A 21,120-nucleotide genomic window follows, 5' to 3' on the forward strand; every position below is an offset into this window, starting at 1 on the left:
CTATTACTAGAGTGATTAACATGACGAAACAACACGAACTAAGCTAACATTAGACTATTAGCCATACCAGATAACGCCATACCAGCTAACCCTAACTATTTATATTAAACTCTGAACCATTTTGCAAGAGGCAACTGTGTGTTGGTGTGTCTTATTGCTTCCCACGTCTGCGTCTGCGTCTGCATCTTCCCCACTCCTGGCTAATGGTTTCAGCTTTTGTACTGTATATCAGAAATGATCACCCTGTACCACACTGCTGACTTGTTGATGTTTTGTGAGCACTCACGCATTTCTCTAGGTATCTTAAGTTTCCTACTGGAGTCATCACAACTTTGGACTTTGTTATTGTAAGAAATATTGTGTTGCAAAAACACTTTTGCAACCCTGGGCACGGTAACCCTTAAGGTTACCCCAACCTTAACCCCAGTAACATTTCTTCATCATAAACTACAAGTTACGCAAAATGGCATACAAACATCCAGTCCAATATGAAAGAAAAAAGCTAGCTTCATTGAGGAATAGAACCCCTTATCCCCGCGTTAATGAGTTGTTCTCTGACCACTAACCCATCAGGTCTTAGTACATGCGATTCAAGAGTTAACCACTTGACAATCTTTAAACTTCGGTTGCCTAGAAATAGTAAAGACAGTGATGTGTGTACATTGTGCGAGTATCCGTCACTCGCGATGTGTGTGCAGTCAAAAATGAAAGAAAAAACCTTGCATCACTAGGGAATCGAACCCCCAATCATCAGTTGGTCGTTGGTAACTGTAAACAAAGAGATCGCATTTTGTTTAATTGCTAACTAACAAACGGGTTTATGCATTCACTGAACAAAGATTATGGAAATAAAAGACCACTTTTCCATCAGAAAAATCATCAGAACAGTTATTAGCAACCCATAGACACTAAAAGCCAAAACCTTTCTCGCATGCACAGCACACCCATCGCGACTGACGGCTACGCGCACACATGCACACACCCATAGCGAGTGACGTAGGACGTAAAGTCCCGCCCAGGTCGAAGTGGCGTCGATTTAGAGAGTCCCTGGTAGGGATAGCTTCTCTGAACAGCGGAGGGACACGTAAGACAGATATGGCACCCCTCAATAGTTAATTGGATTTGATTCAATGCAGTTTCATTACAATTGATTTAACTAAATATTATAAGCGCCTTTATCCACCTTAAATATACGATATTCAAAACGAGCATTTAAATAGCTAATATCCGGAACTACTTTTATAAGAAAAAGTTAGCGGATGTACCCTAGAACTGACCGAACTACTTACGTGGGTATTTTAACCAATTCATTTGAAATGCTTTCTATTTGTTATCATGGCATACTTTGAGGTTTGCATGCATTGCTTGAATAATATGAGTACATACATGCAAGCAAAGGTGTCAATAAGAAATGCATTTTGTTTGTGTTTCTTTTTGTTATTGTTACATATAATGTGGTTTGTAATTTGTCTTTCATCCACAAAGATATATGTTTTGTAATGAAATATATTTTAATATAACAATTCTGAGGTATTCACAAAGAATCTGTTGACCCCTATTGTATTTATGAATACTGATGTGCTCCCATGACCAGGGTCTGTGTTGGGCTAACCCATGAGTCATGACACAATTGGCTAAGACACATTTATGCCTAACATAGCTTTTATTGGGCTCATAAAGGCCTAGCCGCCTAGAGCTTTCAATCATGTCTTAAAAAACAATGGTCCATAAGTCAGATCAAAACAATCCAATACAAATGTTTTCACTTTTTTATTGGGATCATTCCAATCAAATAATTTAGAAAAATTTCATGCAAAGCGCAACCGAGGAGAATTTCCTGACTTTATAGGCCTCTTTTATTTTGCCATAAGTCTATTTGCAACAACCAGGCACTCACTAGAAAATCACTTTAAGAGCTGTTCTCTAGTTCCTTCTCCGCAGCAAGAACATCAGGAAGACGGCACTGAGGAGGATGCAGAGAGTGCAGACGGTCGGAACAACGATCTCCGTCACCATCTCCATGTGGCTGGTCAAGGGATCTGGAAGAATACACGGAGACTAACTTTAACAACCCAATAACTGAACAATGTACAGGGCAAACAAAGACAGATTGACCATGCTCAAGCACAGCCCTCAAAGGGTTAATCTTCTCTTTTCTTTCACCTACAGTACTGGACTGTTTACAATAAGCATCCTTACCATGGATAAGTCTTAGAATATTGGCAGCAGTGCTCCGCTGTTCCTCTAACAAAGAAAGAGAAAATACTTATTGAACCAAATCACATTAACCCTTTGAGAACTGCAGGCACATTGTGCACGTGTCAGGTTTATGTTGCAGCAGCTTTGTTGTTAAAAGCGTTAAAAGTACAGCCATAAAAAAAGTTAAAACCTGTTTTTGTTAAAAGGTTAGAATCAAAAAAAAGATTGTAAGCAAAGAAGAAGAAAACGATGCAGAGATGCAGAAGTTGTACTGCAATGTTAGTTTGAAACAGTTTGGCGAGTGACGTTCTTGAAGTCAGACACAAAGGCACACACACACATCAGCAAATAATAACGTTTTATTCAACAATAAACAAGTTATTGGTATGTACCCCTTAATCTCTAAACTTCATCATGCACTGGCCAAACCTTTGGCATTTCTGCATTTTCCTTGGCTTTTCTTCTAGCTGGAGAGGCAAACAAAGAAAAACCCTGTTAGAGACTTTGGTAACTAGTCTTTACCTTTATTAAAGGGAACTTGCTGATTTGATCCGACCAACTTGTCTGCATTGGTCTTTATTTAAAGTAAATAAAGAACAATAGCTCCTGTTCCGAGTCAAATCGATTCATTGCTTCTACTCGAATCAAATAACTTTGGATTATTTTAAGCTAGAATCTTTATTTGTTTACCCCAGCTAGTTTGTGTTTCCCTGTCACCACTACTACCTGTATGACAATCATTAGTTGTAAACCTACCTGCTGCTAGGAGCTGGTTGCTAGAAGAACAGGTCTCAGTGGCCCTCCGCTTCCAGGTCTCCACCTTGGATAAAGTTTCAATGGAGTAACTCAACCCTTATGCATTCAGTATCATCACAAGAGGCGTGTGTTGGAACTGGTTACTGGCAACTAAGTTACATTTTTGAAAGAGAAAGTTGAAGTTTAATCCTTAGAAAACAAAAGTGGATGTGTTAAGAACAACATAGGAGGGAAAGGGCTTGAAGATATATTGGCATGCAGCCTTTCTATTACCTCTCTTTGATTGGGGAAGCCATTGGAACTGATGATACGCTTGTAATACTGAACAGAAGCCTTGGGGTACCGGGGCTTGTTCTTGCTCCTGAAGTCCACGTAATACAGGCCAAACCTCTCGGAATAGCCCTCGTCCCACTCAAACTTGTCCAGCAGAGACCAGGCGGTGTAGCCTCGCACATTGACTCCATCTTTAATGGCTATAAGTCACAAAGAAGTATGAATTTATTTCAAACAAACTTGACAGCCCCTTGAATTAGAGAGGCCCTTCATTTTGGTGATTCTCACTGAGTAGAGTTGCATACTTACGCACCTTTGAGCATCTCATTGATATAGTCTCTGTAATATTTTATTCTCCAGTCATCACAGAGCTCTGTGCACTGCATCTTCTCAGAGACTCCATTTTCCGTCACGTAAAGCATCGGGTTCCCGTACTGGGCCTGAACAAGAACAAACAACATTGGGGTTGTTAAACTGGTCCTTAAAAAGGATGAACAACACTGTTCTGTAACATGGATCCTAAACAAGCATATCACAACATCTGCGTGCAAACTACAGCATTTAAGTATCGTATTTTCTCCATGGTTCCCTACTCTTGTGGACAAATTAACCGAGAAAGTCTGAGGTAAAGATAGCTCGTCACCTTGACAAAGTTGAGAAGGCGTCTGAACCCCCAGGGCACGGAGTAGAGCCACTCGGAGCCGGGGTCTGGCCATCGGGGGTCCACCAGCTCTGCCAGGTCCCGGTCGGTGAAGAAGCTGGCCCCGCCGCGGCTCGCTGGGTAGTTCTTCTGGGTGATGTAGCGGGTGGTGAAGTGGCCGATGCCCAAGAAGTCACAAGTACCCTTAATGTAGCTCTTCTCCTGGGAGGAGAAGCTGGGCAGACGAGATGATCCCAGGCCTTGCTGGGTGCTCTTCCTTCCTGCATACACCACATGTGTCCAGCCATGGTTAAATACCTAATACTGTCCAGAAACTACAAACATGGCTTCACATTGACAAAGGCTGAGAATTAGCGAGTAGAGTTTTACTTGCCGATATAGTCTTTCATCACTTGGGGGTAGTCCCCGTGGAAAATAGGGGTGGCAAACCAGCCCAGGTAGAACTGCACGTATCGCTCAGCGGCTTCAATGTCTTTCTGGTTGTTGATGTCCACAGGCTCTCCCCATTCCCCAGAGAGAGAGATGCCCACCAGACCTGCACATGTTCTCAAGTCAGTCTGTGCTCAAACACATGGGCTACATGATATATAATGGGTTCCATCTATTAATCCGAAGATCCGCAATCTAACTCACCTTTTTGTCTCCCCCGCCATTGAGTGTCATAGGTGTGCCAAACCTTAGCATGGGCCTGTGGCAATGATGGGAAACAGAATAGCTTTACATATTAGATTCGAACTAAAGTTAAGACATCAACTGAGATTTTTACTTCATTTGCTGTATTATATGTTTGTATGTTATGCTCCTGGTCACCTTGATAATGTTGTGGGCCGTCCGGTAGGCACCGGTTCCACGCATCTTGAGGCCAGGTGCATGCTCACCCGTTTCATATCCCTCCACAGCTACAGACTAAAGTCAGTAAAGCAACGTTTGGATTGCAATAGGTGTTAGTGCCCGAGGGCATCATTTCAAACTCACTGGGCTAACTGGGGGGGCTGTGGATGGATACGTTACAACATTGGAGTGTAGAATGAAGAAATTACTTGAACCTACCCATGGGTTGTTGAAAGTGATCCAGTACTTCACCCGGTTGCCAAACTTCTCAAAGCACAGGCTGGCAAAATCATTGAAATGATTGACGATGCTAACATTTTGCCAGCCACCATATTTTTCCTGTAAGACCTAGACATAAGCCAACGGTAAACCAATCAGAAAAAGATTATCAAGCAATTAATTCATTTATAGATGTAAAATTGAAACGGAATAGGATATGGATCAGTCTGGCATGTTGGCTATACACACACCTGTGGAAGGTCCCAGTGATACAGAGTGACAATGGGAGTGATCTTGTTCTCCAACAGATGGTCAATTAGTTCATTGTAGTATTGTATTCCTTTTTCGTTGATATGGTCAGCTGCAAAAGATATTACGGCACTTTGAACTTGTCTATTAAGCATAGAAATGGCTTTGTGGCCCTTAGGTAAAAAATAAAAAAGCACTTACATTTAATCCCAGTGGGAATGATTCTTGGCCAGGAGATGGAAAAGCGATAGTGGTTCAGTTTCAACTCATTCATCAAGGACACGTCATCCTTAACAGGGAAACCACAATGGGAGACAGAGTAGCTACTTGTTATGACCAAATGTACACCCGCAGAGATCATTCACATGAAGGATCAACACAAACGAGAGGTGGTGTTTGCCCTGTCCACACCTTGACTTTGTAGTAGCCTTCGCAAGAGGAGTCTCCAGTGTCATTGCGTAGTACTCTCCCTTTCTTATGGGAGAACACGTCCCAGATGCTCAGCCCTTTTCCATCTTTGTCCCAGGCTCCTTCTGTTTGATAGGCCGAACTGCCGGCGCCCCACGAAAATCCTGGAAAATGTAACATTTTACCAACACTAAAATCCACTCAATATTACATTTACATGCAAACACCAACCCCTCATTATTGTTGTTAACATTATGGGTGTAGTAGAGTTATACCAGTTGGAAAAGTGCCGTAATAGAAGGAGCTGCTGCGGTCGTTCTTTGTCCAGTCGAAGTCCTCAGCCGCAGACAAACACAGCACCAACAGAAGCACATGGCACACCGGGGCTGCACAGCGGGGCAGCATCGTATCCCTGGTCCGGCCGCACTACTACCGCCTCGATCCACTACAGTCGCTCACAGACTTTAGCAGGAAAATAAATCACCATCGAATTACTATCAGTAATTATTTTATCAATACAAATTATTTAATCTTGTCTCGGTCGTACCACTGAAACATCTATAATATATGAGAATGTATGTGAAGCATTGTTGTAGGACAGATAACCCTTGAACTGCAATATTTTATTACAATACAGAAAAGGCCATCAGGAGCGATGAAAGGGAGCTAGATCAAAGGGGAGCCCATGTCCCTTGTGCAGAGCCAAATAACGCTATACAGGCTCAACCGAGTGTGAGCACATTTTGCTGAGGTGGACGTGTCCTTTACAAAACATAGTTTCACCTTTGTAAGCAGAGTGACTGTACGAAGAGTTGATAGATATGACAAAACACAAATACAATTATATTCGGGCTGACTGCCTCTAAGTACTTGTGAATTGCATTGGCTGCACGCACATGAAGTCTCTCCGTGATCTTTTTTGGTACAAATTACAAAGCCATTGCTTGGTGGATATTTTGTGTCATCTAAGTCAGGTATGCGGGCAAATGATCTTAACACCTCTAGCAGAAAAGTTTGCCTCTATTTTGTTTAGTCCATGCCTTCACACATTTCTTCATTAAAATGTATTTAGATACAGTAACAGCATTTGTATTATGATGAAGGCCTATTCTAGTTTATTATCTCTGACAGTTTGCATTTGCTATTTGGATTTCAGTACAATGCATTAGCATGAGTAACTCAATGTTATGTAACAATTGAAAAGCTATTGCCATGGACTGAAAAGGAAAGGTGATTGATTTGTTAGATTTCAAACGGAAAAGCCCCTCGCTAATGATTATTTCAGATTTTGGATAACATAAATCTGTTTCGTCAGTATAATAGACCATATAGTTCAGCAATTACCCTGCATATGTATATAATCATATTATCTGCATTAGCACTATCTTTGAATGGGTAATATGACAGGTAATTATCTTTGCGGACCCACGTCTGTAACCTACGGCATCCTTTATTTGTTAGGTTGCAGACTTGCAGACTGATTCAATATGACCAGATTATTTAAACACAGATTACAGTTAACCTACAAGCAGCCTCCATTCCAGTTGAATAACAATACCAATTTTGCAGCTATTAAATCAATCTTAATTAAACATTTTGCAGCGGTATAGCATTAAAATGTATCATTTGAATTACCTGTGTGCCTTAGAAAGGTGTTCAGGAACCCGAGAATGCACTAAGTCCCTGGACTAAGCCAAGCTCCACTGTAGCAGTAGTGGATCATGCAGAAGGTATATGAATCTGTAATTTCCCTGCTGTATGGCATTTGCTGTGGCAGCCTGCCTCCGGTTCTGCTGCTCATTGGTGTGAAAGCAGGTTCCATTGTGTCCCTCTCTATTGCTGTTTAGAAAATGCTGAATGGAAACTGTCTGCACTGCATTACCTATTTGGTACAAGTAAATGCATAGGTCAGGTTAGGACACAAACGACAACTGTATTGTCTTGGTCCCATGGAAAGACATTAATTTCTAGCCATCTATAGCTTAAGATGTGAGCTGATTGGTTAAGGAGTACAAATTGGAAGTTCAGTCAAAACATTTTATTTTGTGCTTATTATTTCTCTAATTACATAACGCAGATTGTCTGCATTCTTATATGGCCCAGCCATATGCTCTCATGCTCAAAGTAACCCACATCCACAGTTCTTTTCACTGGTGCCCTCTGCCCACACATATACAACAGAAACAGAAAACTAACCAGGTATATTGCAACAAAGAGACAATTTACCAAAGCATAACACATGTTAAAGGTCAAATGCATCATCTACATACTCCACTCAATACCAAAATGTCACTAAATGTTCATCCTTACCACTGAAATAAATATTATGACTCATGTGAGATACAAAACAGGTCAACAGACCAAAACTTTGCCCTACGTCTTTCAATGGCATAAACACCACTAGAATACTGACCGACAGTTTAGCATATTATTCATCTTCTTCCTATTCTTCGTAATCCTCCTCAGGGGCGAATTCTAGATCATTGTCCTCATCACCATCTTCTTCATCGTCGTCATCATCATCCTCATCGTCTTCATCCTCCTCCTCCTCATCGTAATCCATAGGAGCACTCAGGAGGAGTTTGGTTTGATTGATCTCGCTTGCATCATCAGGGTTGACCTGAACCTAAATATTCATGGAAAGGACAATAAATTAGTCCAATATCACCCTTCTGGAACTGATGAGGACATTGCCTACACACATACACAAACCCAAACCCAGCCATATATAAAGCCCTAGTTTAACTATGGCTTTAGAATAGATGAGCTGTAGATGACATTACACTTTCACAGAAAGACAACAATATACAATTTATCCATAGAATAAAACATGCGTTTGATCCAGAAACTAAAAGTATATGAAATATATTATTTTTATAGCTCTCATTCCTCTTTAAAGCACTTTTACCTCAGGTTCCAGGGATATGGGGGACGCAGTTCCATCGTCTAGCTTTCCATTAATGATCGATTTCAGGGCTCCTTCTTCAAACTTAAACACAGGGAGACCAGATTATGTATGTGGGTATACAATAGAAACATTAACAACCAATACAGATTATTGTATTGCCAAATCATTAATATTAATACAATCCTAGACTATTCATTTTACCTTTAGCCGATTTAGCTGGTCCTGCAACATGACTTTGATCTTGAGCAGAGTCTCCTCTTCCTTCTTCAGTTCCTGTAGACGACTGTGCATGTTTAGGGTTGCAGTCTGAACATCACTCGACACTGAAAAAGGAAAAAGCGGAGATTCGTATTAAGAAAAACAATGCAATCCTAGTACACATCCACTGAGCAGACTGGGTCAGATACCAGTATGCAACACGTCGTCTAGCGTTTATTTCGTTTATATTTCACATTGATCAAGGAAGTGCAGCTACAACACAGCTTTGCAGCAGCACTGAGGACGGTATATAGGTCGTCATAGACAGTTTATGAAGACATAACGGTTGTATACTTTAAACATTGATGCTGCTAGCTAGCTGTGGGGTTCACAGATAGGTTGAGACGTGACTAACACCAGCACCGTTCAGCCTTTCACACGCAAGCATCGCACACGGGTTACCTTGGTTTATATATTTTGTCTTATTTCTCCATGTCGCCCTAAAACTGAACTGAACCCGTATTATCTTTTCTAGCTGAATTGCTAATGACAACTAATGTTTTGCTGCAATTTTCTTGATTCACGTGGTTCTGAGGTCACATCCGGAAAAATATGGCAACGCCCATATTTTTCGGAATACGGCGAAATGGCGACACCGCGTGGCACGAATATGAACATCAGACACAGAAATATGAGGTTTCAGGTCCAGATCCGGACGAAATTCGTCCGTCCGTACCAAACGTTGTCTCCGGTACTACCTCCGTCCGGTTTCAGCGTTGTTATGGATGTTACACAATACATCCTCTAGAGGGCAGTGACTGTCGTGTCACATATTACCGGCATCGACAATCGCAAACATGGCATCTGTAGAGATGATTTTGCTTTGTGTCATCTGAAATCGGCAAAAAAAAAAGTACAAAAAGGGTAGGCCTAGGCGGCGGTGGCATGTGATACCCCTTACCAACCCGCAGATTCTCTCCTCAAAATGTTGCTCCATTTTTAAATGACCAGTTACAACTCGTTACCAAAGCAGGGGAACAATTATTATAATATTATTATATCCTTTATTTAACCAGGTCTCAGCAGAGTCTCATTGAGATTAAAATATCTTTTACAAGAGAGACCTGGCCAAGATGGACTCAGTTGCAACATTAAACACAAGACAAACTACAAGTTCAATGCTAAGTGCAAAAGTAATGAAACATTTATTACTTTTCATTGACTAAAACATTTGCATTTTCCAATGGAGTCCGACATCAAACTCTTTACTCTTTAAGGGCTTTAAATTCACTGGGAATAATTAGGTCTTGCAGCATGAGCTGCTTCTGCAGGTTACCCAGGGGAAAAATACTATAGTTTACTACAGCATTTACTACAGTATACTATATATTACTATATACTACAGTATAATATACTACAATATAGTGTGGGATTTACTATAGTAATTTTCCAGACATTGTAGTGTACTATGGTAAATACTATAGTAAGTTACACAGTGTAGTATACTATAGATTACTATACTATACTACAATATAGTCTGGGATTTACTATAGTAATTTTCCAGACATTGTAGTGTACTATGGTAAATACTATAGTAAGTTACTACACAGTGTAGTATACTATAGATTATTATACTATACTACAATATAGTGTGGGATTTACTATAGTAATTTTCCAGACATTGTAGTGTACTATGGTAAATACTATAGTAAGTTACTACACAGTGTAGTATACTATAGATTACTATACTATACTACAATATAGTGTGGGATTTACCATAGTAATTTTCCAGACATTGTAGTGTACTATGGTAAATAGTAACTCACTACAAAGTGTAGTACAGTATAGATTACTATAGTTAACTATAATATACTTTTTTATATATATATTTTCATTATTCTGTAATTTGTCCTAAATTGTGAAACATAAGCCAAATATTTGTATTATGTGGAGATTTTTTTGTAGAAACATAAACCACGCATAAATATAAAACATAATGCACAACATGCATAGGTTACAACAGCCAGAATATAATAACAATGAAAGAGAGTACAATTGAAGTCTTACTAACTTTAAACATTTTCTAATACAGGCATCTTGATAAGAACAATTGACTCATCGTGTACGTAGCAAAAGCATTTGCACAAAATATCATTAGGTTTGCAAAGAAGTATTTCATGGGTCTTTCTGAACTTCACAATTTGCTTAGCAGTATTCACCTTAGCGAAATCATCATAGATTCTTAATTGTCCTTTTTGAATCTAAAAATGGGTACACCTCTTCACACTTGCATGCTTATAAGCAACCACAATTGAGCTTACAAAGTAGTATGGATTTAATGCTACCATGCTCTCCGTTTTTTAGAGCCACACAAGAATTATTGCGTTTAAAATTGACTGCATACATTTCAGTGGTGTATAAAGTGTGGTGGATGAAACATCTCTTGAATTCTTTGACACTGGCCTCTATATAATTTCCAAAGAGAACGGCAGAGAAGGGAGACTAGCGTTAAACACGGGTTGGAATGAAAGGGAAGCGATGTCTGAGATGCAGAGACAGGTTAACGCTATCAGTGTCTGTCTCGTACGGTGTGGAATGAGAGCTCGTGAAGGCACTATTGCGCAAGTACGCCTGCGTGCTTGCGCAATAGCATACTGCCCGACAAGGCAGTATCGCTGTCAAATCTGTCCCTGGGAAAAGTATATCGTTGCACTAGGGTTGCCGCGGTATACGGTATTACTGATGTTAGCGGTGTTGAGGACACACCGGCAACAGTTATTTTTTTTATTTTTTTCCAGTAATAAAAAGAAATTACTGAAAAAAAAAAAAAAAAAACACTACAATATTTACTGCCAGACGCTGTCACTGAGTGTGAGAGGAGAGTTGACGGAGAAGATGGCGGTTGACCTATAGTTTCAGAGTTTATACCGTTTATACTCGAGTCGGTAATACCGGTGTTAACACAAGTGTATTAGTCGGTGTGAAATGTCCACACCGCGGCAACCCTACGTTGCGCCGAATTGAAAAAGGAAACCGCTATAATGAAATAGCGGTAATATTTTCACATTAATTGATAAAATAACAGATTGATGATTTTGATTTTTTTAATTCCAAAGGGGGATGCCATCCCCCCTCAACTCGAGTGCTGATTACGATAGGCCTTTATTGTATTGCATACAAATATGTTATATTTCTATATTTCTTTATTTTAGTAAAAGGTTGGACACACAATTAACATTACTTATAAAGTAGGCTACTCAATCATCAATGCAGAATTCTGTCATAAAGTCTTATATGCCACTCCGTTCTCCCTATTTCAACTAGGAGTGTTTGCGTTTTGTGTGTACACACTTGCTCAACATGGTCTGGTGGATCATCACAGGGGAATTCAGCTTCATCTGAAGAGTCAATCTGGAAAAGCCAAATTTACCAATGAGATTAGGATACCCACAGCAAATAGAAAGTAGCTGTTTGTGGCATGCTTGAACTTAAATTACAATTGTACAGTTATAATTTCTTAAAATCCATTCTCTTAATTAACTTTGTGTTTAGTGTGTACTAAATCTTGTAGTTTTTGGCACAGGTATAGAAAAATCGGACAAATATCGGTTATAATTTCGTGACATTTTGCAGTTAGACGACTGTCAATGCAGACAAATTTAAACTGAAAAAAACAACTGAACAACTGAAAAAGACAACTGTAAACCCGCGAGCGTCTCACGCGCTGCGAATGCGGTTGTAAACATATGCTACGCATTCGCAGCACGTGAGACGTCCGTTGAATATTTGACAGTCGAGTCGTGAGTTTTAGTCGTGAGTTTGCTACGGAAAAATAAAGAAAATGGTAAAATATGCACTATTTGCCTTTCCGGATGAAGGGGCTGTGGACATAGGCGAAATATCATGGGTGTTAGGCGAAGTAAATTTAAAAGATCCTTTTGTAACGTATAAAGTTAATTGGCCAAACAAGGGAAGGATTGTGTCATGTCCAGGACGGATTATATCAGTCAGTGGTAAGTAACACAAGTTTTTTTCTCCTTTGACTATGTTTACATAAAATATGTGCATAACTACATACATATGGTAATATTTCAAATATCACGGTAAACGTTTTCGTTTCAAAAACGTTGTTAATTGTTAAGCTCGCAACGGTAGGCACGATAAGGCCCCCTAGCTCGCGGCCTATAATGTGAGGCGCGGGAAGTGTGGGGGAAGTGTGGGGTGCGCGGCCTGGATTTATAGAGAGAAACTTTATTTTGCCCAAAATAATACTAGCATTTTAATCACACATTATGAAAACGTCATCATTTTGACGTTTTCAGACAACAGAGAGGAGTTAGTTTGCAAGAGGAGGCATTATCTTGATGGTGGAGACAAACTGTCGAGCCCGGAGGAGAAAGGGAAGGGGAAAAGGAAGAAACTGAAGAATGGTAACTAAAGTTTTATCACAGAAATTTCATCTATGGGCCTTGTGGATGAGTTAAATTAAAATCGTTGAAAAACTAAACTTCATTACGATTTAAAGGATCCTCAGTCAATGTAAGAAGAAGAAGAAGAAGAGAAAAAACACAGGTCTTAACGTCTTAATGGAACTGGAAAAGCAAGGTATTGGTGCAGTGATGTAGGCCTACAAATATTCACCGTATGGAAGTGCTTCTTAACATCAGTGAATTATTGTAATGTGATGCAGCCTAATGTTGTCTGCCATATTGTACACCATGGGGTCGCCAACTGGCCTGCTTTGCCTGGCCTGTCAGATCATTTTGACTTTTTGCTTTCTGTCAACTTATTAAGCATATTAACAAGATTAGATTTGAGTATTCATCTCCTGTTCCGCCTGCATTGTCTACTCGCTCAGGCTCATCCCCCCTGCTGACCTCTGTTGTACAGTCTTGATGTAACCCTTAACTCTATGTACATCTTCTGTTTGTCATAGGATCATGTCAGCTGAACTCAATTAATGAAACCAGGAATGAAGTAAGATCCACTAATGCAATAATCTGTCTGCACTTAATGTTCTACCTACAATTAAAGTTTTTATTTCCTAACTCTATAGTATAGGGATAGATTCAGCAATATATTCCTGTAATCTATCAGCTGTAAGCTTTGTACCCTCTAACTGGCTTCTGTAGGTATTTGCCCAGGTGTATGTGAGTTTTGTTTTTTTAATGGAATTTTTATTTTCAGTGCCATCACCCATCTTGTGAGCTGTTGAGGGAGAACAACCACAGGCTGCAGAGGGAAAATGATTCTCTCAAGGCAAAAATAGCAACATTGCAATGTAATGCTATTGTTGAAAACTTTTTTTTTTTTTTACACAAGGGTTTTTCTGTTTTACATGTTAGCTAAAAGGCTATTATGAATCCTTTGCTCAGTGCTGCCAGACGTTTTGCAGAAGATGGAGGAGTTTCTCCGCTCAGCACCAAGACCAACGACAACACCAATACCAACACCAACACCAACACCAAGACCAAGACCAAGACCAGAACTAACACCATCACCAACAGCAGTTCCAGCACCAGCAACAGAAGACCCATCACCAGCTCCAGGTCCATCATCAGCATCAGCAACAGAGGCCATGTTTCAGTTGCACTGTTTTTCTAAATGCATCAGCCGTACACTCGGTTAATCTAAATGCATATATATATATATCATTGAGCTAAGACGCTAGTCTGCTGTATGTTGAAGTAGATTTGTGGTAATGTTATCTACTTGCATTAAAGGTCATTCCAAAAGGACTTGTGGAGCGCTGCTCCTTCCAAAGCCCCCAGAAGTTCATAAACGATCTCCTGCATGGGATGTATACCAGGGAATATATGGCAGGCCATTCAGTGACTGGCCAGTCATCCAGCAGCTGCACAGAAGGAAAACCTGGCCTAGCCAAACAGAACCTTGTTGAAATAACAAGTAGGTATATAGAAATGAGAAAAGATGTTGGTTGAGTGATAGTTACCCTCATTCTCATGCACATCTTTCATGTATGTGTTTGTGTGTGTGTGTGTATTCCCACAGATGCTGCAAAGTTGAAGTTCACCTACGTAACTGATACGAACATAAAAGCATTTATGCGACAAAAGCTGAACAATGCTGCCAAATTTCAGAAACAATAAATTATCAACTGTTTAAAGAAAGTTAAACTTTTGTTCTATTTTTTTATATTTTAGCAGTCTGTAAAAAAACACTGTGTTAATGGTGGTTGTAAGCCTAATTTATGTGCAGTGAATTATTGTTACAGCACTATGGTTAAAAATGGCAACAACAAAAAGTGATACAGTTGAAAATATCCATTAGGTAAAGTACAATGACATAGTTAAAAGAACAACAAAATACTGCATAATGCAGTTATTGTAATGCAGTATATATAGTAGGCCTACTATGGTATCGTAATTGTAGTATTCTATAGCAAAATAAAAGTATAATAAAAGTTCTGTAATTTACTTCAGTAGATTGTAGTTTATGTAGTAAACTGTAGTAGTATATAATGTAGTATACTGTAGTAATAAAACTGCAGTTTTCTGTAGTATACTATAGTTTACTGTAGTAGTGTATATGTGGTATACTGTAGTAATAAAACTGCAGTTTTCTGTAGTTTACTGTAGTAAAACTACTATTAGTAAGGTTCAAAAACACTACAATATTTACTATAGTATATGTACTGTAGTTTATTTACTATAGTAAACTATAGAATTTTCTGTAGTATACTATAGTTTACTGTAGTAAAACTACTATAGTAAGGTTCAAAAACACTACAATATTTACTATAGTATATATGTACTGTAGTTTATTTACTATAGTAAACTATAGAATTTTCTGTAGTATACTATAGTTTACTGTAGTAAAACTACTATAGTAAGGTTCAAAAACACTACAATATTTACTATAGTATATATAGGGTATACTATAGTTTATTTACTATAGTGAACTACAGAATTTTTTCATGTGGGTTATTCCAGTAAGATGTTGCAAAAACCTTGAAGGCCTTTTATCCCAGTTCTGTCCGCATTCAGCAACACTCATAAGACCATAATAACCCATGGGGGACACGTTTCCAATAAACTGTAGTAATAAAACTGCAGTTTTCTGTAGTATACTATAGTTTACTGTAGTAGTGTATATGTGGTATACTGTAGTAATAAAACTGCAGTTTTCTGTAGTTTACTGTAGTAAAACTACTATAGTAAGGTTAAAAAACACTACAATATTTATTATAGTATTTGTACTGTAGTTTATTTACTATAGTAAACTAGAATTTTCTGTAGTATACTATAGTTTACTGTAGTAAAACTACTATAGTAAGGTTCAAAAACACTACAATATTTATTATAGTATTTGTACTGTAATTTATTTACTATAGTAAACTATAGAATTTCCTGTAGTATACTATAGTTTACTGTAGTAAAACTACTATAGTAAGGTTCAAAAACACTACAATATTTACTATAGTATATATAGGGTATACTATAGTTTATTTACTATAGTAAACTATAGAATTTTTTCATGTGGGTTATTCCAGTAAGATGTTGCAAAAACCTTAAAGGCCTTTTATCCCAGTTCTGTCCGCGCTTCAGCAACACTCATAAGACCATAATAACACACGTTCCCAATAAAATAAAAAGGTCAGGTATATAGTATAATATAAACTATAAAACGTTAAATACAATTACATATCAGATATTATATTACTCTCTCTATTTTCGCAAATGGTTCGACATTTGACTCTATACTGCCGCCTCGATTTCCGTTGGTATTGCTCCGTTTCTTCCGGAGCATTGGCTTGTTCACACTACATGCGTCCGTTAACAGATGGCCGAGGGCGTGTCTGACGTATAGAGGGCTAGTCTATGAAGATGCATACTGCAGCCAATCAAATCGCTTCCCACTACAAAGCCGATGTGTGGATACAAAAGATGACGCAAACAACAGGTGGCTAAAAACAATACTATCATTCCGCCGGATATTTCCTGCTTCTCTCTGCTTGTTATTGCAAAATGGATCCAGGAAACGTATGGAGTTTATTTGCAAAACCGCGATCTGATTGGCCGACGGATCCGCCGCTGCCTGAAAAGTTGAACATTCCTCAACTTTTTGACGCAGGTCACGGAGCCTAATTTACGGACGGACCCACAATGCATTTCGCGAGTGCCCCATGCGAAGTCAATGTGATCCGTCGACGGACGTATGTAGTGTGAACAAGGAGGCGACGGTATGGAGTTAGAATCATGCCAAAACCCCGCACACACGCAAAACGTGTTTTGCTCACGCATAACGATTTACACGCACACAAAACGTGTTTTACTCACGCACAATGATTCACACACACGCTCAGTGTGGTTTGCAAATACAAAACATCATTCACAAACTAATGCATTTTGCTTCAGAAACAAATACAGTATGTTTTACACAAAGTACAAAGAAATATCCTTCAAGTAGGCCTACACAAAACAATTCTACAAGTACGGAACACGAAAGCTGCGCATGGATCGGAATGCATTTGCGCACGGATCAGCAAGGCGGAAAATTAGTGCCAAAAGTCACGTGACAAACAAATGTCCTGTGATTCACACTACAAAACAACAGGTGGCGTTGTTCCTGCCAAACCGCACGGATTCCGTACGGTTTCCGTGCGGTTTATCACTTTTACCGCGCCATTCTAGGGCCAGTTAGTGGCCTTCTTAGCTTTCCATAGAATCCACACACGGTTGGCCGGCATCAAATAAAGATTTTGGGGAGAAAAAAAGATCGTCCTGGCGGCCTTAAACTGACTCAACAGCGCCACCCGCTGTTGTGTAGGGTGAATCACAGGACATTTGTTTGTCACGTGACTTTTGGCACTAATTTTCCGCCTTGCTGATCCGTGCGCAAATGCATTCCGATCCACGCGCAGCTTTCGTGTTCCGTACTTGTAGAATTGTTTTGTGTATTTGAAGGATTTATTTTTGTACTTTGTGTAAAACATACTGTATTTGTTTCTGAAGCAAAATGCATTAGTTTGTGAATGATGTTTTGTATTTGCAAACCACACTGAGCGCGTGTGTGAATCATTGTGCGTGAGTAAAACACGTTTTGTGTGCGTGTGAATCGTTATGCGTGAGCAAAACACGTTTTGTGTGTGTGCGGGTTTTTGGCATGATTCTAACTCCATACGACGGACCCACTGAAAGGGTTCCTATCCATATTTATCGTAGGGTGTGAATGGACCTTTAAGACACGTTAAGGGTTCAACAGTCCAGAAAAGTAACATCGACAACATGATTTTAGCTGGGAATGTTTAAATTCTGTTTCCATCCCCTTAGACAGCTGACGTGGCAGGTGTCAACTTTATGGTAGTAAGCCTCATTTGTTACAAGTGTCGTTCAAGGTGTTATGCTCCCTTATAAAAATATAAAGGATACAATGTTGGAAGCCATATGTTTGTTCTACTAATGCGGCCAATATTCTCAAACTTTAGAGGAAGTCTTGTCAGAGAAAGCAAGTTTATAAAAGTTCCACAATTTCACATGTTTTCGAATAGGCTTATTCGGAAATTAGGCCTTTTGCACCACCTAACTAACTCATTATCTACTATGACAAAATAAGCACTGAAGTAACTGAATCTAACATAACCAACAACCACTCTCTCACACTGAAAGGGAGCCATTTAAGAAGATAACAAATTCAGTAGAAACTAAATAATAAATCACAGATGGAACCCCTTGATGAGAACCAGATCCAAAACAGCTCTTAATCAGTCTTCAGAAATGTAAAGAGGACCCCATTAGGGTTTTTATAGGATTTCTTGGCCAAGTCTCTCCAGATGTGTGCATTGATTATCACAGCATGTAGGCGGCACTTGAAATAGTATGGAGACCGGCCAAGATGACAGCTCTAACCTCTACCTGTCTCCTTTCACGTACATAAAAAGAGCTGCCCTCAAGATGAGAGAAACTAAGTATCATTAGATACCATCTCTGTCCTGATTGGACGAACTATTTGGTCCAGAATGGAAAGCGGAATTGCCTAGAGCGAGGATATTTAAACGATGATGCAAGCCTTCTATATATCCCCCCTATCTAAAGACAGCGAGTACTATCCTGCAACCACAATATGAACTGCATTACTTACTATAGGTAAGCCCTTAAATCACACGTAGTCCCATTGTTTAATCAGGATAGGATGTAGTGTACTTAACCTCGTGCACACCCTTTGAGGTATTTCATCGCCTTCCTGTCTGTGGATCTACGTGCCTGTCTCTGAGCACGCCGACGTTCAGGCCTTTTTTACTGATATTGTTTTTGAGGTCAGCTTTTTTACGGATGTTGTTCTGTTCAGTCGAATATTCTTTTCCTTTGTACTCATAGAAGCAGCAGCAGCACACATGATTTGTTACACCCCATTACGCATGCCTGTGGCGGGGTTTAAAAGAGTACAAATGGGGCTGTTTCCCATTCGATCAGAGAGGAACAGGGAAGGAGGAAGGGTCATTTACCGTGGAGAAGAATTGTGTACATTTCCGATTTTAGAGTTAATGTATTGAATCAGGGTTTGCTGATTATCCCAGTCACATTTAAAGATCAGGGGCGATTGGGGACTTTGCCTCTGTGGTACTTGAAATAGCCTTCCTTTCAATATTGACTACCGTTGATTGAGCCCTCTTTGAATCCTCCTTTGAAAATGTGTTATATAAATACACTTAGTTCTACTGACGTACGTTCATGTGTAATAATGAGCAACACTGAGTTCTATCCCCTCCCTGGATACCTGTCTGGTATCCTCCTGCATCTCTGTCTCTCTGGTAACACCAGTCTTAAGACGGGGCTCAGTCAAGACAGGCCATCACATTTGCCATCCTATGGTATGTGACCCTGCATAAGAGTTTTAGTGTTTTGAGAGCTGATCCCAGGTTAGAGGGAGGCTGAAACTGGAGCTGTCTGTCAGCGTATGGGAGCGCCCCGGGCTTTAGGGGTCAGGGGGTGAGGTACCACAGGGTCCGCGCACCAGTAACACAGCTGCCAGCCTCCCGCGCAGACAAGGCAGTCCCCCCGCCCCCCGCCTCCCTTCCCCTCATAGTGGCAGGGGGGCTTAACATTGAGCTGGCTTCAGCAGCATAAAGAGAGCTAATGCGCCATAGATATCACTCCCCCTACAGCGCTGCAGTTGCTCTCTCGTTGTCAACACACAGACAGTGTTGCCGCCACTGCCGCTGCTGCTGCTGCTGCTACATGGCATTTACACCCGCTCCCTGTCCCAACAAACCCTCCTCAGCAGAGCCCAGGAGCCCCACTGAGGCCTGGTGGCAGCTGGGCCTTGTGCGGCGCTGCCACTAGTGTGGGTCGAGGTGCCTGCTCCTCTGCCGGGGCTAGCCGTTTGAAAAGGGGCTCCCGCCGTCTGTGGAATGCAGGGGCTGGGCATGTTGGACGAGGGGCCTCGCAAAAGGGAGAGTAGGAAAAGGAAGGTAGGGGGAGAGAGGGTGGGGGGGGGGTTGACCTTTGAATAGCGCCGTCAGGAAGTTATGACTCAATTTTCAAGCAGAACAGGGAAAGAGAGACATAGAGCAAAGGAAGACAAATGGAAAGGGGAGAAAAAGGGGGTGAGGCAGAGTAGGGATGGGGTGTGGAGGGTGGTTGGTGATTTTTTAATGTAACATTTAAAAGATAATTGTGTGTGGACAGGGGGGAGGGGTTGGTAGTGTTAATGATGGTGGAGGAGCCACCGGGGAATCAGGGCTCCTCCAGGAGTAACAGCTGAGGAGAGGCAGACACCCAGCTCCTCATCTATCAATAGGTCCCACCGTCTCAAACCGCTTATTTCTTTGTTTCCGGAGCATTGAACCTCTAACTTCTTTTTTTTGAGATTTAAACGAAGAGCGATTGAAAACATTTTGTAAAAATAAATTAAAGTAAACCGTTTTAGAACTAAACCATGAACCCTGATGAAAACGTGTTAAGTGTTAAAGGTTTCTGGGGTTTCCTCCGGAGTGTATGTGTACATACTGTAGGGTCGGACGGGGAGGTACTGCTAGACGGGGGGCTTCGGTAGGGGTCGGCATATGGGCCCCTGAAGCATTCAGTCACAGTGGAGAGAAGCCTCTGCTGAAATTGCCAGAGCCTTTGTTTCCAAGAAACTAACTCAACCTTCACGTATCCTGCCCCAACATCCCAAACATACTGTATGCATAAAGTACATGCAAAGTGGCATGCACAATTACTGGGAATGCTGTGCATTGGAACGGGTTCATTCATCAGTACCATCCCCCATCCACACGCAAACAGAGCCAGGAAACTATGTGTGTACGTATTTTAGACATGAATAGTTGGATGGATGTTTTTAATAGCCATAGAGCCTCAGTACCTCGTAACAAAAGAGAGGGAGAGAGGCAGGTACTGAATGTGTTATACAATTGTTGTACAGGCCATGTATTGATTTGTTTATTAGCTTGTTC

General features: G+C 40.4%; 2 protein-coding genes across 5 annotated transcripts; both read right to left on the minus strand.

Moving 5' to 3' along the window:
- Window positions 1-1,751: 1,751 nt before the first annotated feature.
- lctlb (lactase-like b) lies at window positions 1,752-7,471 on the minus strand. Of its 4 annotated transcripts, XR_003977991.1 has the most exons (16): window positions 7,232-7,468; window positions 5,872-6,058; window positions 5,600-5,760; window positions 5,390-5,477; window positions 5,191-5,300; window positions 4,940-5,068; window positions 4,700-4,795; window positions 4,523-4,577; window positions 4,263-4,424; window positions 3,872-4,149; window positions 3,542-3,668; window positions 3,229-3,428; window positions 2,956-3,019; window positions 2,592-2,666; window positions 2,200-2,244; window positions 1,942-2,039 (listed from the first exon to the last, which is right to left on the minus strand). XR_003977991.1 is itself a non-coding variant. In XM_030366770.1 (15 exons), the coding sequence occupies exons 2-15, from the start codon at window positions 5,999-6,001 to the stop codon at window positions 1,924-1,926; spliced, it is 1,761 nt and encodes a 586-aa protein (XP_030222630.1). In that variant the 5' UTR covers window positions 6,002-6,058; window positions 7,232-7,471; the 3' UTR covers window positions 1,752-1,923. The 4 variants fall into 4 exon arrangements, 3 of the variants coding, with proteins under 3 accessions (XP_030222630.1, XP_030222632.1, XP_030222631.1); XM_030366770.1 differs by lacking the exon at window positions 2,592-2,666 and having other exon boundaries at window positions 1,752-2,039; window positions 7,232-7,471; XM_030366772.1 differs by lacking the exon at window positions 2,200-2,244 and having other exon boundaries at window positions 1,752-2,039.
- Window positions 7,472-7,619: 148 nt separating this feature from the next.
- Window positions 7,620-9,316, minus strand: snapc5 (small nuclear RNA activating complex, polypeptide 5). Its single transcript, XM_030366808.1, has 4 exons — window positions 9,165-9,316; window positions 8,706-8,827; window positions 8,505-8,585; window positions 7,620-8,222 (listed from the first exon to the last, which is right to left on the minus strand). Exons 2-4 carry the CDS (start codon window positions 8,793-8,795, stop codon window positions 8,040-8,042), a joined length of 354 nt encoding a protein of 117 aa, XP_030222668.1. The 5' UTR covers window positions 8,796-8,827; window positions 9,165-9,316; the 3' UTR covers window positions 7,620-8,039.
- Between the last annotated feature and the right edge of the window lie 11,804 nt (window positions 9,317-21,120).

Source organism: Gadus morhua, chromosome 9 (genome assembly GCF_902167405.1).
Source record: "Gadus morhua chromosome 9, gadMor3.0, whole genome shotgun sequence".
NCBI lineage: Eukaryota > Metazoa > Chordata > Actinopteri > Gadiformes > Gadidae > Gadus > Gadus morhua.